This window comes from Bos grunniens, chromosome 7, assembly GCF_055505025.1.
Source record: "Bos grunniens cultivar Pamir isolate PY7600 chromosome 7, Bosgru_T2T1.0, whole genome shotgun sequence".
NCBI classification, from domain to species: Eukaryota; Metazoa; Chordata; class Mammalia; order Artiodactyla; family Bovidae; genus Bos; species Bos grunniens.
In genome coordinates, this window is record NC_141171.1 from 102,584,252 (window position 1) to 102,603,037 (window position 18,786).

An 18,786-nucleotide genomic window follows, 5' to 3' on the forward strand; every position below is an offset into this window, starting at 1 on the left:
ATGCCCTCCTCCTGGGGAATCTTCCCAACCCAGGGATCAAACCCAAGTCTCCCTCATTGTAGGTGGATTCTTTACCATCTGAGACCCCAGGGAAGCCCCAAAATACTGGATTGGGTAGCCTATCCCTTCTCTAGGGGATCTTCCCAACCCAGGAATCAAACCAGAGTCTCCTGCATTGCAGGCCGATTCTTTACCACCTGAGCTACCAGCAGAGCCCATTTGATGTATAACACTGAGTAAATTTCAGGTGTGCACATTTCATTTGATGCATTTATACATTATAGCAATGATTGCCATTGTAGTGACAATTAGCACCTCTATCAGAGTAACATTAATTATTCTTTCTTTTTAGTGGTTGGAATAATTAAGTTTTAGTCTTCTAGTAAGTTTGATGACTATAATACAGTATTATTATCTACATTCACTATACTTATACTTGGAGGTGCATTTTACCTCTAAGATTTATTTAGTGCCCTTTGCCTGTTGTACCCTTAACAACATCTATCCTGTCATCCCATGTAATCACCATTTTCCTATTTTTACAAGTATGGCTTTTTAAGATTCCACATATAAATCATATCATATAGTACTTGTCTTTCTCTGACTTGTCTGTGAGGAAGTTGTGATGCAGAATGGTGGAAGCATGACCAAGAGTGAAGAGCTAGAGAGGCCCCAGGTGCAGTCAGCAGAGCGATGAATTGGAGCACCATGCCAGAAACAGCCTGTAGCTTGATGTCTGCACATCCCTCACTTAGAAACTCCGCCATGAGTCAAGTAGCAGCAGTGATTGTACCTGCCTTTAGCCAAGAAGAAAATGAGTGTTTAAAAAGTTAAAGATTGAGGACAGAGGACACCCAGATGGCTTATAGAATATTCTGTGCAGGGTTATGTCTTTATTGTAACTTGCCGCTTTCTTACAGAGAGAACAGCAAAAACCGCAATGGAGCCTCCGCTACCTGCCTGGGGGCTCAGTTAGAGGTGTTAGGTGAGTAGGAAATTTGAACCAAAAAATAAGCACTCAATAAAAAATCACAAAGCACTTGGGAAAGCCAACACTATGAAATATAGATAACAAACTTGGCAAATATGAAATGAGCACTGAGAAAATAGTTGATAGAGCAACTAGATTAAAACTTTATATAATACATTTAATGTTCTCAGAGGTAAAATTAAAAAAAAAATAGATCAACAAAAAAGAACCATCTAAATATCCTTTGAACTCAAAAAAATAAAAAACATTTTTAAATGCTGAATGTTGCTGAAATAAAAAAAAAACACATTAAAAAAAAGGCTAAAGAGAAAGAACGATTTGGATGCAGGGAGACTTGTTAAGCTGATAGGGTTAAGGAATTCTCTCAGAATGCAGTAGAAATTAATGAAGAGATGTGAAGTATGAAAGGTCAGTTAAGACATCTGGAGGATAGATCTACAAGTTTAAATGACTCTCTAAAAGGGGTCACAGCAGAAGAAAATAGAGAGGAGAGAACTTGTATCTGAGAATTTATGAAACTTGAAGAAAGGCATGAGTCACCAGCATGTGATAGCTTATGGGATGCCAAACATGGAAATATATGCCATACTGACATATGTACTAGAACATTTTAGAATTCCGAGGATGAAGAGAAAACCCTAAGAGGCAAAATAGACAAAAGTTGGACTTATGACATAAATTGTGAGAATGAGATTGGATTCAGACTGCTCATCAACACCACTGGTTACTGGAAGATGGTGAACCAGTTTCTTAAATAATCTGAACCTAGAATTGTCTACCAAACTATGTTAAACTGTCATCAGAATTAAGAAGGAAATGAATCCATTTTCAGATTTATAAATACTCAGTTTACCTCTCAAAGAAACTCTCTTAAAAAACTGTTAGAGAATAACTATAGTAAGAAGAAAGTGAAGTGGAACTAAAAAGCCTCTTGATGAAAGTGAAAGTGGAGAGTGAAAAAGTTGGCTTAAAGCTCAACATTCAGAAAACGAAGATCATGGCATCTGGTCCCATAACTTCATGGGAAATAGATGGGGAAACAGTGGAAACAGTGTCAGACTATTTTTCTGGGCTCCAAAATCACTGCAGATGGTGACTGCAGCCATGAAATTAAAAGACGCTTCCTCCTTGGAAGGAAAGTTATGACCAACCTAGATAGCATATTGAAAAGCAGAGACATTACTTTGCCAACAAAGGTTCGTCTAGTGAAGGCTATGGTTTTTCCTGTGGTCATGTATGGATGTGAGAGTTGGACTGTGAAGAAGGCTGAGTGCCGAAGAATTGATGCTTTTGGACTGTGATGTTGGAGAAGACTCTTGAGAATCCCCTGGACTGCAAGGAGATCCAACCAGTCCATTCTGAAGGAGATCAGCCCTGGGATTTCTTTGGAAGGAGTGATGCTAAAGCTGAAACTCCAGTACTTTGGCCACCTCATGCGAAGAGTTGACTCACTGGAAAAGACTCTGATGCTGGGAGGGATTGAGGGCAAGAGGAGAGGGGACGACAGAGGATGAGATGGCTGGATGGCATCACTGACTCGATGGACGTGAGTCTGAGTGAACTCCGGGAGTTGGTGATGGACAGGGAGGCCTGGCATGCTGCAATTCATAGGGTCGCAAAGAGTCGGACACGACTGAGCAACTGATCTGATCTGATAGTAAGAAGAAAAAGAAGACAAATCTCGTTGGAAGTCATTGGTGTAAAAAGCAGTGATACATTTAAGTGTTGATTTTGAAAAGTATTGAGTTTTAAAAATCTAAATCAGCTTCTAGACTATGTCAATCCAGAAATTGACAAGGGGAAGTAGGAGTGGAATAAAATGAACATTATGCAGCAGAAATATTGTATTGGAAGTTCAATAAAAGAAAAGTATTCCCCAGGGAGGTATTTAAAGAGTCCATGAACAGTAGAGTGATGATAAAACAACCCTATACAGTAGTATATGTGCAAATAAAAATTTAAGATATAAGTCATGCAGAATAAGAAGTACAAAGCTTTAGTTATAAGTAAGTCAGAGGGATGTAATATACAGTATAGGGAATATGGTCATAACACTGCAATGACTTTATATGGGGACAAATGGTTACTTGACTTATGGTGATCCTTTCATAATGTATGCAAATATCAAATAATTATTTAGTACACCTGAAACCAACATAATATAGGACATCAATGACATTTCAATAAAAAGTAAAAAAAAAAAAAATCATTGGGGAAAACTGGGCTCTCTCTATTCTTTCTTATAAATGCCTGTGAATCTAGAATTATGGCAGTAAAATTTCGATTAAAAAAACTATTCGAGCTCTTGAGTCCTTATTGCCACATGGGAAGAAGCAACTGGAGGGATTAGACATGATCAAGAGACAAGAAAAAAACTATCAGGACAAAATAGAACATTTGCATTGCGTTCTTCACTGTTCACATGAATGTACGAGCACTGTGGTGGGTTAACACAGTATTGTGTTTAATGTAAATAAATTACTTAAAAGTTTGCCCCACATTTATAGCTACATTCAATCTCTAACCTGTGCCAGCCTCTAACTCACTCTGAATAAGGTATACCACTGTCTTTCTGAACCGTACCTCAGTCATTCCAACAGCTTGTCCTTAGGACATAACCCAGGACATTCACACAGTCTCTACTGTCTCTCTTGTAGGGACACCAGTCTCTGGATCACAACTCTTTTGGGTTCCTGGGCTTAACATCACAACTCTTGTGTGTGTGTTGGGAGCAGTTCTTCAGAAACTGCATGGGTATATACTACAATTCAACTCGATTTTGACACTACCTACTGGGTACACATTTAAGGGTTCAATCTTACAAGAGTGCCCCCCCACCCCTCACCCCCACCCCCACTTTAGCTTCCAGTCACCAGTCCAGGTTATGTGCACTTCTGACCCACCAACTAGATTCCAAAAACCTCACACTCAGTCGTGTCTGATTCTTTGCGACCCCATGGACTGCAGCAGACCAGGCCTCCCTGTCCATCACCAAACTCCCGGAGTTCACCCAAACTCATGTCCACTGAGTCAGGGATGCCATCCAACCATCTCATCCTCTGTCATCCCCTTCTTCTCCTGCCTTAAATCTTTCCTAGCATCAGGGTATTTTCCAATGAGTCAGCTCTTTCCATCAGGTGGCCAAACTACTGGAGCTTCAGCTTCAGCATCAGACCTTCCAATGAATATTCAGGACTGATTTTCTTTAGGATGGACTGGTTGTATCTCCTTGCAGTCCAAGGGACTCTCAAAGGTCTTCTCCAACACCACAGTTCAAAAGCATCAATTCTTTGGTGCTCAGCTTTCTTTATAGTCCAACTCTCACATCCATACATGACTACTGGAAAAACCATACCCTTGACTAGATGGACCTTTGTTGGCAAAGTAATGTCTCTGCTTTTTAATACGCTGTCTAGGTTTGTCATAGCTTTCCTTCCAAGGAGCAAGCATCTTTTCATTTCATGGCTGCAGTCACCATCTGTAGTGATTTTGGAGCCCAAGAAAATAAAGTCTGTCACTGTTTCCATTGTTTCCCCATCTATTGGCCATGAAGTGATGGGACTGAATGCCATGATCTTAGTTTTCTGAATGTTGAGCTTTAAGCCAACTTTTTCACTCTCCTCTTTCACTTTCATCAAAAAGCTCTTTAGATCTTCTTCACTTTCTGCCATTAGGGTGGTGTAATCTATGTATCTGAGGTTATTGATATTTCTCCCAGCAATCTTGATTTCAGCTTGTGCTTCATCCAGCCCGGCATTTTGCATGATGTACTCTGCATCTAAGTTAAATAGGCAGGGTGACAATATACAGCCTTAATGTACCCGTTTCCCAATCTGGAACCAGTCCATTGTTCCATGTCCAGTTTTAACTGTTGCTTCTTGCCCTGCATACAGATTTCTCAAGAGACAGGTAAGGTGGTCTGGTATTCCCATCTCTTCAGTCTTCTGGGCTACAGTCCTCAGTAAGTTCTCCAAATAATACTGAAACTCACAGCCAAAACTTTGTGCATTTTAAAAATTGCAGTTGACCTAATATTTGTGGTGTATATTAATACCCTCCCTCCATTTCTTAATCCTTATTTCCCTGAAGGGGAAGTTAGATTTCCTCACTGATGACTTACTTTCCATCCTCAGTTTGCCATAGGTTGTGGGACTGAGATATAGGGATTCAGAAGAGTCCTCCCCAAGATGTGCACTTTGGCATGCTGATTTCTTTCAGCTAAAGGCAGGGGAACTCTCTGAGCTCAAGAGAATACTGCCCCTTCCCTAACTGCCTATAAAAACTTAAACTGGGGATTTTTCCCAGAGAAAGAGTTATTGCCAGAGATAAGTCTTATCTAAGTGGTTCCTTTTTCTTTTTAATTTTATTTTTTAACTTTACAATATTGTATTGGTTTTGCCATATATCAACATGAATCCACCACAGGTATACATGTGTTCCCCATCCTGAACCCTCCTCCCTCCTCCCTCCCCATACTATCCCTCTGGGTCGTCCCAGTGCACCAGCCCCAAGCATCCAGTATCGTGCATCGAACCTGGACTGGTGACTCGTTTCATATATGATATTATACATGTTTCAATGCCATTCTCCCAAATCATCCCGCCCTCTCCCTCTCCCACAGAGTCCAAAAGACTGTTCTATACATCAGTGTCTCTTCTGCTGTCTCGTATACAGGGTTATTGTTACCATCTTTGTAAATTCCATATATATGTGTTAGTATACTGTATTGGTGTTTTTCTTTCTGGCTTAAGTGGTTCCTTTTTTTATGGCAGTGCAAACATCTATACCAAACCTCCATTCTTATCATCCCATGATTGACCCTTCTGTCTTTGAAACCACCAAAAACCTACTCCATTTTTTATCTCAGGATGGCATATACACCTCATTTTACATTTCTGGCTTCTTTTTTAAAAGTATTTATTTTAATTAGAGGATAATTAAAATATTGTGATGGCCTGTGCCACACATCAGCATAAATTGGCCATAGGCATACACGTGTCCCCAACCTCCTGAAGCCCCCTTCCACCTCCCTTCCCACCCCATCCTTCCAGGCTGTCACAGAGCACCAGTTTTGGGTTCCCTGTGTTGTACACCTAGAGCTTATCATACAGAGTGAAGTAAGTCAGAAAGAGAAAGATAAATATCACATGTTAACACATGTATATGGAATCTAGAAAGGTAGTACCAACGATCCTGTGTGCAGGGCAGCAAAGGAGACAGAGGCATAAAGAAGAGATGTTGGGACACAGTAGGGCAAGGAGAGGGTAGGATGATTCGAGAGAATAGCATTAAAACAAATATATTACTATATGTAAGACAGAGAGCCAGTGGGAGTTTGATGCATTTCTGTCTTCGAATGTTTCATGTATATGTAGTCTCTGACTCTCTCATGGATGTGGGGTTCCCACTCCTATAAAATTAAGTTTGATTTTCTCTTGTTAATTTGTCTCATGTCAGTTTAATTCTTAAGCCAGCCAAAAGAACACAGATAGGCTGAGGAAGGTCTTCTCCTTGACAGAAGTATGATACTAATTTAACAGCATCTTTTCAACAGCAAGAGAAACAGCATTCTCTCACTAAAGTACACGTCTACTTCCTCATTTCAGAAATGTTAAAACAAGAAGAAAATGGTTTCTTATAATAAAACAGATTACTCTTACCTTTTTGTACTATAGGTATTTTTGTAAGCCAACTCAAATTCTTAGAAATAGGATCCATTGCAAAACTATAGTAAAGAGCCCGATAGTGAGTTATTTCAGTTTCTGAAGAGAACAGTCGTCTTGGCAGGCAGTTGTGTCTTCAAGGAGGTAATTTACCAAGTTGGGATTCCTTAGTGGGTCATAAAGAGCTGATTATTCTAACAGCATCTTTTCTATAAAAGCATATAGTGACCACGTTGCCGTGGTCAAGCAACAGGGTGTATATTCTGAAAATAAGAAGGAGAGGACGGGGGTGAGCTTCAGCAAGCCGTGGCCTTTGCTCTGGTTCTGGAGAACAAGGCACTGGCCTACTCACCGGACCCTTCGGTGACGTTGCTGGCGAACGAACTTCCTCCCGCAGAGCTGGACCTTTTGCCGTCTCGGAACTGCTGCCTCCTCCTGGCCCACTGCTCCACTGCTTCCTCCTGGGAGCCGTCGCTGGCCCTTTTACCTTTTGGAGCCAGTTCCTGGGATAACTTTCGAAGACTGCTGGTTTCCAAATTCCCATCTACATTAAACCACATGAAGTTTGAAAGTGAGACAGCACTTCAAAACAGAATTTCAAATGTTCCAGTCTTTGAAACAGAACCACTGAAGACTCGAACTAGAATGATTTCACTCAATTCCTTCCTGATGCACTTTCTCAACTTGCATTACTAAAAAAGAGAGAGTGAGACGAAGAGGAGGAGGAAGAAACAGGAGAGTGAGAAGGATAAAAAAGAGCTGTATAGACTGAAGAGAGATTTATGTAGGAAACAGGGGAATCATCATGCATTTCCTCAGTAGGATTCAATTCAATAGATATTCCTTGGGCAGCAGCAGTATGCCTGATACATTGTATTAGCTTGTGTTAGTTTATTAGCTGTTTTGGAGGTGCACAATGTAAATCAATTGTTAATTATGTCTACTGAAATTACTGGACAAGACATTATTATTATTATCTGAATTAGTTCAGGTACGGTCTTTGAAAACAAGTTTACTATTGAACTCTCAGTTCAGTTCAGTTCAGAAGGACACAGATTTCATACTTTTCTTGCTGTACGTGTTGGTTCAAAATGAGAAGAAGGATAAAAGCCAAATTACATGAAGGCTTTGATATTTTTATATTTGAATAAATAACAACTTGAAATACTTTATTTACTTCCAAACTGCTGCTTTCTGTCAGCACAAGCTATGAGACTATACGTTAATTAGAAGTAAGAAAATTACAGTTAAACTAATTACAATACAAGCAAACTTTAAGAAAATAATTATCAAAGTGAAAAAAAAAACTCCTATAGCAGAATACATAATAACATTGAAAGTGATTTGAAAGGCTAGAATTGGTTAGGATTTTTCTTTCACTTTTTGATATTGTGCAAAAAGAAACCAAACTTTAAACTTTATTTCCAGCAGCAAATGAGTTTTTAGAATTTAATGTTTTTAAATTTAAAATCTAATTTATCAGTATCAAAGTTTGTTCTCAGAACTATTTAAATAATAAATGTGGTATATCCATGAATACATATTCTTCTTTATGTTTATATGTAGTTACTACTCATCCGTTTACATAACAATTTTCACTTCACTTGGCAGAGCCAAAGACATGGGATGAGGGAAGAGTCATTATTCAATTCCTCTTATTTTCCATAATTTTCCTGTTGAGTCCTACCTCTTCCCTAGGGCTTAAGAAGTTGACCAAAAAAATGGCATTCATTCTATAATATTTACTGTTCCTTTCTAAACTAATTTCTACTGTGCTAGTTACTAAGGCTGCAGCTATGAACAAGATGACTCTTGCCCTCTGGAGTTTTACAGAGTGGTGAAACTCAAAAATGCTACAGAGCTGGCCTGTCGCCCTTTCCTTCAGTGCTCACTCTAGTTCCACAATTTGTTGAGATTGGGAAGCCAGGCTGACTCTGAAGGCATCCATGAAAAGGAGACTTTTCTCATGTCAAATGTACATTTAAAGCAATTCTTCTCTGAAAATGCTGGGGGAAAAAAAAAAGAAGTCCTATGAATCTAGGAAAGTATAGGTAAGGGGAATATGACTGTGACATGGAGAGATAAGTTTTCCTCTAGAATCTTAAACATTCAAACGAGGACACATCCATGCCCTCCAGTGTGTTCTGAAGTGTGATTTGAGAGCCACCGTGATGCTTGCTGAGTAAAACCTCTCCCACTGTTACTTGGTATTTGTAGAACCTCAACTTTGCAAACACATAGAAGGTAATTTTGTTCAACCACCCACTCTATGCTTAAAACAATTCTGCAAGATGTCTACCAAGGAATTATTTGGTCTGAGCTTCTCAGTCTCAAATTTACGACCTGCTTACTACCTGAATCTGCATAATCCTTGAATACTTGAAGCTGATAGAGGTTTTTCACCTGGTGAATTTAACCTCTGTCTCAGTAACCTCTGTTCACGTATAAGCCTCTCCCTCATTCCATGACTACCTGATAGATGGTTTACTGAGCCTTTCTAGGAATAAGATGGGGATGAGGACCCTGAAGGATCTTGAAGGACTCAAAACACAAACCATCCCTTTGTTAGGGACAACATGTTAGTCCATCAACAAGCGTGCTGGTGTTTTATGAAACGTGACTGCAAAAGTAGAGAGCTAGCACCGTGAAAGCCAGAGGGGGCCTGGGAAGTGAGTTCAGGCCAAGGAGAGGGAAATCCAGCTCTGGGTGGAGGAGCCCTGTTGGCAGAAAGCTTGGCCTTCCAGCTGGCCCTGGGCCCCTGGCCCTGCTCACATGCCGAGAGACACCGAAATGGCCATGAGTGTGGACATTCCCCAATGTCATCAGAAGTCAGCTTCTTGGAAAGTAGCCCAAGAGCTACAATTCTGTTACCAGAAAAGGGATGGCTGTTTTATGCATCTTTGGACCCCTAGTACTTGGTGTAGATCTTAGGACCACAGACTTCATCCCGGCTATACTCCTTGGCACCTTCTGCCTGGATGCAGGCTTGCAGAATCAGTCCTTCCTTAGGGGTATGGGGAAATAAACGATCTCACATGTTACCTGTAAGTTTTGTATCATATTACATAGAAAGGACTGTTTAATTACAAATATTTCTACGCCAGGCAAAATATCATTTAATCCTTCTCATTACCTGTCATTCTCTCAGAGTCACCTAGATTTGGTTCCCTCATTAAAATGCTTTATGATACAGAATTCCCGGTTCTTTGGCAGAGGTCTTAAAGATATATGTCAGGCAATTTGTAGCTGAAGAAAGGAGGCCCTGAGAAACCTTTTTACCTAAGAATGTGCAGATCAGAACCCAGAGTTTTAGTCTTAAGAGGTTCGGACTGGTATGCTTTCCCTTGCAGCACTGGCTTTGTAGCTCTTGTAGCATGCCCATCCCTACTACCCTGGGTTAATCTACTTCAGAGGTGGTAGATTGCTGAGCCTGTACCGTGTCTTACATGTCATATAATCTAGAGATTCATATAGACTAAAAAATCCCAGATCTCCAGCTTTCTTGAAAAACGAGAAGGCCTGGCCACTCAGGGCCTGAATTCTCATTGCTTCAGGACAGCGACCCCTCTGGTCCACCCACACTCCATTATTTCTGACTTGCAGCCTGCTTTACTCATTTATACTACCTGCCCGGCCCCTCTAGGCTGTGACCTCTAATCTAGTTAATTCCGAAGCACGCACGTGGTAGAAGGAACTCTGTAAATACAGTCAGCACCCACATCAGGGATTCTTAATCCAAGGTACATGGATAGATGTTGAGAAGCTGGAGGACCCCTCTGCAAATAAAGGCATACATTCGTGCCTATATTAAAAACAAAAATTTCTAGTACAAAGATATCCCAACTCTTCAAGGCAATCTATACTCTGAAAAAAATGACAAAATCCTGGCCTAAAGTAGCAATAGTATAATAACAATGGTATTGAATTAAGTATAAAAAACTCACAGCTCTAGGAGAGTCAAATCCATTTAAAGACTTATATATTCAAACAGCTAATATAAACATTTTCACTTCTGAACTGTTTTCCTGTTTGTTTGTTTGCTTTTTTGTATGTGAACAGAGTTTTCCACAAAGAATAACTTTCCTGAATTCATCCTTTCACTCAACAAACATTCACCGAATACCTACTTTTCAGGCAGGCACTGTTCAGGTGCTCTGGATACAACAAAGATCAAAATAGAAAAAAAAAAAAAATCCATGCCCTCATGACTGCATTCTAGTGAGGGAAATCAGAAGAAATAAAGTAATTAAATGCACAGCACATTCGCAGGGGAAGCTGCTGTGTGTGAAAGCAAGACACGGGAAAGGAATATAGTACACCCAGGCTGGAGTGGACAGGGCTCAGCTTGCAGTCTTGAATTGAGTGGCCTGAGGGGGCCTCACAGAGAAGGTGCTAGGTGAGCAAAGATTTCAAGAATGAGTGTGAACCGTGTGCACATTTGGAGGAAGGGGAGTCCAGGTAGTGGGAATTGGACTGAGGAGGACGGATGTGGGCTGGAGCCTGCCCAAGCGAAGGACTGATGTGGGCACTTCCCTGGCAGATTCCAGCAGCTCAAGAAAGTCAGTGTGGCTGGAACAGAGTGATCTAGGGGAGAGAAATAAAGAGAGGAAGGAGAGAGTTGTAGGAACAGCCTTTCAACGCAGCACAGCGATACCAGGAACTGGTAGCTGGAACTGTGCACCAAATGGGACGATTTCAAAGTCTACGGAAGCACAGGATCAGCTCTGGGAGGACTGACTGAGTTATCGATTCTGACTTGAATTATTGATTTTCTTAAGGTAATAGCCCTTTCTGGGAAAGGCAGTTCAGGGAGGAGCTTGTCCATGGAGGAGGAGTCAGCCTGGGAGGAATATTCATCCAGGTGAGCACACACGTGCTCTGGGAGACACCAGTACTCTTACTGCAGATGGGCTTCCTGCAGACTGAAATAATTGTGGGCTGAAGCAAACGCAGGGTTGATGCCATTGATTCTGGTGTCTAGGGCTGGGCAGGCAACTGGGCAGCTGTTGTTATGATGTGGATCTTTACCTTAGTGGGTTCATATTAAGCAGATGACTCTATGTGTTGTTTTAGGGCATTTAATTCTCTGCGAGGTAAATTTCACATTTCATGCCGACACTCATGTGCCTTTGTGTTTTATTTCTACTTCTAAATTTTATTCTATTAAAAACTTAGGGCTAGAACAGCAACGAAGAAAAGGCAGCTTCTTGACTAAGTTTTGTCCTTCCAAATATCATCTATGGCCGCACTAGGAATGTTACTGGCAGTTTGGAAGGAAGTTCTTACTTTTTCGTGGGCTACCCTTGTGGCTCAGTTGGTAAAGAATCTGCCTGCAATGTGGGAGATCTGGGCTCGATCCTTACTTTTTCAAGATGCATTTAATGTAGAATAATTACACAATGTAGAATAATGCTAACCTTATGTATAAAATATTTGGGCTTATTGAAGAGAAACGAGAAGGGCCTCTAATGATACGATGAGGATCCAAGATTAAAAGCAGACAGGCAGTATTATATATTTAGGAAAGAGCTTCTATCTTAGCCGTCTCCAAGAGAGCTTCTGGGTTCTATCAGTGGTTTGAAAATGGCCAACCAATCCACAAGGGAGGTCAGAGGTCTGCTTGTGGTCAGAGGTCCCTAGGATGGCTCAATGCGGATTAGCCATGACTGTTTCTGTTTTTTGTCCTTTGCTTTAATTACTATTCCACATGGCCTCCTGAAACATGTATGCCATGCTTCTGCAATGATACGGCAAGGTTTAAAAACACATTTTATCACAAACATTTTCTTCCAATTCTACTGAACATGCTTAGCTTGCAAGAAGGAAGAAATGGCAGATTATTTAAGAGTGGCAAAAGGCTAACATTTCCCACAAAATTGATTTGGCAATACATCAACCTTTTAAAGAGAAATCGATTTTTTTAAACTTTATATTAAACTGCAGTCTTGGTAATTTTGCTATGCACTATTTATGGGTGGGGTAGGTGATAATGGAAAAAAGCAGGCTGATATATGCTTGCCCATATTCATCTAACTCTAAAATACTCAATATATCTTCAGCCATAAAGAAAAAATCCCAAGCAATAAAAAAAGACTTCCCAAAGGTCAAACAAGTAAAAACAATGAAAGTTAAAGATTCTATATAGCCCACTGTACCTTTCAGAGCTTTCTGCTTCTGAGGGGAGAACAGGATGTCTATTTGGTGATCATAAGTTTCCTTTGGGTCATTTTTATTTTCTTCAGGGTTTGGCTTTGTTGATGCAGTCCTTTGGCACCCTGCTGGCTCCTGTTTACAAGTGGTTAGTCCAAAGCTTTGTTCATCCTGGTTACCATATTGGTCAGCATCATCAGTAGTCAGGGTTTTCTCCATAAGGAACAGGTTATCTGTAGCACACATTGCACAGCTGAACTCGGCACTGTCTGGAAAATTTGTCTGAAAACAGACTTTATCATGATTCTCCTTTGCCAGGGCTTCAAAATCTCTGTAGCATGCATTCTTTGCTGTAGGCATAATTATATGGAATTTGTCTTTTTCAACGTTTCCCAGAGAGCTGGGAGGCTCTTTAGGACTTTTCATTCCCATGGAATAATTAGAGTAAACAGTGTCTTCTTTATCACCTTGAATAATTAATCTTTGGTCTAACTCATCAGCTATTAATCTCATCACTGGCGCTTTTGTTTTGCTGGTGACCGCTGTGTCTGGATGGCTTGCCCAAGACCCTGTCTGACCCCACTCTGCAGTGATGCAGCTGCTACTGCCAAGTGGCTGGCCAGCAGAGAGGTTGCCGGAGGACGTGAGGCTGAGAGGTGGATGCGGTGTCCCCTTCACTTCCAGTAGCTGTGCTTTTGTATGAGGGTCACTATGTAAAGTGGTGTTTTCAAAGTCTCTCTCAGTCACATCAGTAAGCCCTTCCCCATAGTCTTTCAAAACTTCAGCACAGTGATTGAAGGAAAAGGGATCCCCAGGGGTTTCTTTAGGTTCTGAGTGTCCGGCGGCCCAGGGTGATGGGCTGAAAGAAGTGGAAGACTTCAGAACATTTTGAATAGAAGGGAAAGATAAAGAATCTGAGTTCTCATAGCAATCTGCAGGTGGAATTTTGCTGCCTTTGCAGTAAATGTTGGATGCCTTTTCTCCCACAAACTGCACGCTCAGAGAAGACGAACCAAAGTCAGAGCCTTTGTCATCTTGAACTGGAAAGATGTCAGTAATGGAACTTGGCAAATAATTTATTCCTTCTGGGCTGGGCTGTGTATCTGGGTCTGATGTGATCTTTTCTGGCTTATCTGAGATGATTTTTCTGTCTCTGTTCACATCTGTAGGGTCCTCAAAAGGTGTTTTACTTAAGTCGGTATCGCTTAAGCTCGTGGTCTTTAAGGTACTACGTGAAGTAGGAAGAATGTCTGTGAGAAGAGTCTCAGCCTCAGAGACACGTTTCTTTTGGGGGGTATTCTTACTGACTGCACAGTTCTTTTGCTGAAAGATGGCAGATTCCACTGCACAGTCATCTGAGACTGAAGGTACTGTGTTAGGCTTATTCTTCTCGCTGTCAGGGCTTGAGCACAGGGAAACCACAACTGTATCAAAATTCTCCTCCTTCTGGAGACCAAACACAGTCGGGGGAGAGACGTGCAAACAGCCTGAACTGTGACGCTTGTCTTCCAGCTGCCACTTCTCAGGGCACCCAGTGTCGGACTGTGCAGAAGACTCGGGCCCTTCTTCAGCTGAGTGGCTGGAGGCAATGTTTCTGTTTTTCGCTATTTTCAAACTTTTTGGTGGACAAGTTATATTTATTAATACATTCTCTTTCTTACTCACGTATTTGACTTTAATTCCTTTTCCTACGATGCTAACTTTCAGTGAGGGGGTCTCAGTTCTGGCAATTTTCCCTTCAGATTTAGACGACGCTTTGGGTTGTCCTTCTTCGACCGACAGATTCTTGCACTTCAAAGAGCAGCTTCTAGAAGTGTCGCTTCTCTGAGAGTGTCTGACAGAGTAGCACGGTTGCCATCTTGAACGCGTCTTTTTCGTTGGGAGCCGTATTCCTGTTTGACAGAAACAGCTGTTCTTGATTGCTACTTGTACGTGGACAACCCCACACCTCACGTCTGTCACGGTTTTGCCTTTTGATGGTTGAAGGGCCTCTGAGGTGTTTGGGAAGCCCCGCAGTGCAATTTTTTCTGATAATGGTTCTTCGCAGTCATTGAACGTGACCGCTGGTAAGACTTTGTCTGATTGATCAGAAAGGAATGAAGGAGGCTCATCCCTTTCCTTTTCCTTAATTATTTTGCTTTCAGAGGGGAGTTGTTTCTTATCTTTAGGGAAAAAAGGAGACTTTTGCTTTCTACTCGTAGCAGCAGATGTATGGTCATCTCCACTTTCCTGAGATTTTCCTAATGCCCCAGTCTGATGAAATAAAGCTCCTGCGGTGTCTCCTTTGACTTCCTTTTCAAGATCTTTTATGTTTTTTTGGCATGCTTGGTCAGCAGCCTGAGGTTCACCTAAAGAAGAAGCAAAAAAAGAAAAGCTTTCTGTGTCCATTTAGAAAGCAGCCGTTCCAAATTCTAGGATGAAATTCAATGCATATCCTTTGTAAGTATTTTGACATTCATTCCTAGTATGTCAAGCTATTTTCCACAAACATTCATTTCTAATAAATATGTCATTTTAAATCAATTATCTTAGAATGCAGAATATCACTTGGTAGTTTTAGGAAGTAGGAATCTAAGTTAAGTTTTACTTTGAAGCAGAGACTTCCAAGATGGGTGAAATAAAAATTTCAAAGCAAATTTATGCAAACGGATTTTAAGAGACTTCTTGATAAAGAGCCAGTTGCCATGGTCAGGTATTTGGCCCAAAACTGACACCTTGTAACCTTTACACCTCTGCTTCATAATATTAGAATATTTTGCTTGGCAGATTTGCAAACATGAGCACGAAGTATTGTATCTTGTGTAACGAACAGCAGACAAAATACAAAGATTTCAACTTACGTTTTAAATGTCTGAAAGAGAGTAATTCAAAGGGAAAAGAAAAGAATGAGCAACAGAAAAATAACGATGTCATGGAAATCTATGAACCAGGTGTCCACAAGGATATCTTTATTAAGCTAATTAAGATAAAAATGTGAAAAGTAGTATTTATAATTGTTTTAAATAGTATTTTATATATATTTTTATATTTTAATAAAATTACATAAATAATTATATATAAAGAATAAATAAATAAATTCTCTTCAATCAGATAAAGGAAAATATCCTACCAAAATTTTGCTAGAGGTGGCATAGAAGTTTGGGATGGAGAAAACTAATTGCTGTTTCATGATCAAATAAAGACCCATATATTTAAGAATTATTACTTTCCAATTTCAGGAGAGGTATACAGACTTCTGATTTGACATATAGGTTGTCGAGCATACTGAAGGTCCTTGGAGAGTCTAACTATTCCCATTTGTCTATTTGTCTCTCTTTTAGTCTGAGGGAATGACTTTTCTTATAGCAAATACTCAGAGTTTCCAGTGGGCCTGATTATAGTCTGAGAGCTGTCACGTGGAAGTTGTATGAAAAACCACACGGAGACACGGCTCTCTGACGCCCATTTACAGCAGGTTATAGAGTGGTGGCCTGACTTCCAGAACTGTAGATTACAATTTTATCTGAAAATAGCACCCTCATGCGAAGAACAGTATATAGCCATTTCAGTTTGATAATTTTACAGCTTATAGCCACTTTCTATGGCCTATACTTCAATTTCTGCAAGTAGGAGATAGATACCCACTCCAGTGTTCTTGCCTGGAGAATCCCAGGGACAGGGAAGCCTGGTGGACTGCTGTCTATGGGGTCGCACAGAATCGGACACGACAGAAGCGACTTAGCAGCAGCAGCAGCAGCAGGAGATAGATTTGAGACAGTTACATAGGAATGCATTGATGACAGAGTCTAAGAATAGGGACTTTAATAGCCTTTGTTTGAATATGTAAATATTTTTATTTGAATTGTTGTCACTTGTAATTCATACAATTGTTAATGCAGAAATACATACATAGTAACAATTGACCAAATTTCTAAATCATTTTATAATATATATGTGCATTTATCTTCCTATTTTTATAGTTATTCCTGTGATAAAGATAAAAATACATAAACCAGGTAGTTCACTTTTTATGTACTTATAAAGCCAATGAATTAGACTTACATACTGTGGGATTCAAGAGTTTCCATTTTTTATAGGCTTTTCTTCTTTTCCTCCTCATTTTAGGGACCTGAGGGTCTTCAGCTTTCACTGGCCTTTGAAAGTATCAAATTTGAAATTATTTTCCACTCAGAATTTAGGTTTTAGTAAAATTACCAACTAACTCAATTCATTTGCGAACTTGATAGCACAATGTCATTTTCTGACATTCCACAGTTTTTCTCTGAATCATTTTGTTTTCATAATTATGTTCTCCTTCCCTGTTTATTTCCATCCCAACTATTTAGTGCATTATTATATACTATGTGAACACTTAAACATAAATTCTTTTCATATGTGTAGACATTTAGGATGCAAGTTATAAAGTCATATTATGTTTACTTTGATCATTTGAAATTCCAGTTATTTTTCCAACAAAGCTCCATCTAAGTCAATGCTATGGTTTTTCCAGTGGTCATGTATGGATGTGAGAGTTGGACTATAAAGAAAGCTGAGTGCTGAAGAATTGATGCTTTTGAACTGTGGTGTTGGAGAAGACTCTTGAGAGTCCCTTGGACTGCAAGGAGATCCAACCAATCCATTCTAAAGGAGATCAGTCCTGAGTATTCATTGGAAGGACTGATGTTGAAGCTGAAGCTCTAATACTTTGGCTACCTGATGTGAAGAACTGACTCACTGGAAGAGACCTTGATGCTGGGAAAGATTGAAGGCAGGAGGAGAAGGGGATGACAGAGGATGAGATGGTAGGATGGCATCACTGACTCAATGGACAGGAGTATGAGTAAACTCTGAGAGTTGGTGATGGACAGGGAGGCCTGGCAAGCTGCAGTCCATGGAGTCGCAGAGTTGGACACAACTGAGCAACTGAACTGAACTGAACTGATATTCCAATTTTTTCCTAACCTAATAGAAATACCTAATCCTTTTGGCTTAATTCAATATCAGCAAATTTCTAGCTCTTCTATATTAAGTGGGGTAGAGTAGAGAGGTGCTTTGCCTTCATTACATTATCATATATACTATATATAAAATTTTGTTTTAGTATACAACATGTATTCTTTATAGAAGAATCTATTATTTGTGAAAGATCAAATTAATTCTTTGCCTTTACTATGAAATAAAGGATTATTTTCCCTGCTGATGTCTTAACTAATAGAAAGTATTGGGGAGATATCCAGGGAGAAGGCAGCCTACTAACTAACCAGGGAAAAACCCGCCTGTGCTTAGAACTAAACCCGATTCAATTGCTTCACTTTCAGAGGATTTAACTGTCTGCACAGATACAAAGAAAAATAGCTTCCCACGAAGCAGTTTGTTTTGAGTGTATCTGGGCAGCCTGTGCCTTTGGACATCTCAGCAGAAAAGCTCATCTTTTATCTGTTTTGCCAAATAAAATACGGCTGCTTTGTGGCCAGTTTTGGCAAAAACTTATTTAAATTCTTCTTAACCCATTTCTCTCCTCAAAATCCCATCATAGTAATGTGTTGATTTAAAATCCCTTTTCTTCCATAAATTCTCAGTCTCATAACTTCGTGAAAATTCCTTTTCCTTAGGCTACCTTTCTTATATAGAGCAATTGACACTCATTTGGTGTCTTCTAATTAGCCTTTATATTCTCTCCCCAATAGACACAATTAAGTTTCTATGGCTGAGTAAGCAAGTAATAATCCTTTCTTCTTAGCAGGCCAATAAGGGGTAGGGTTGGGGAGAGGATTACAAACACATAATTAAAATCTTTTTTTTCTTAACCCCTGTCTGACACATATTGGATTTTCTAATTAAAAAAAAAAATGCTTCAAAAGCACTTGACTAGGTTATTGATTATTTCTGTATGATCCCATTTAGTTTGAACAGTAAAAGGTAGCCTGCTGCACTTTGTTCAGGGGAAGATCTGGGGTGTGTCCTGCCTCTGCTGTTTACTTGGCAGGCCGCGTAATCTCTGTG

At 40.1% G+C, this 18,786-nt stretch overlaps 1 protein-coding gene across 1 annotated transcript in view; it reads right to left on the reverse strand.

The window, feature by feature from the left end:
• Nucleotides 1-18,786, reverse strand: part of LOC147370057 (uncharacterized) — a 126,373-nt gene that overhangs the window by 102,030 nt on the left and 5,557 nt on the right. The window contains exons 2-4 of the mRNA XM_086413325.1: nt 16,846-16,937; nt 12,810-15,152; nt 7,007-7,198 (exon numbers count right to left, since the gene is read on the reverse strand). Coding sequence (XP_086269451.1) covers nt 7,007-7,198; nt 12,810-15,152; nt 16,846-16,903 — 2,593 coding nt within the window. The 5' untranslated portion in view covers nt 16,904-16,937. The remainder of the gene's footprint in view (nt 1-7,006; nt 7,199-12,809; nt 15,153-16,845; nt 16,938-18,786) is intronic.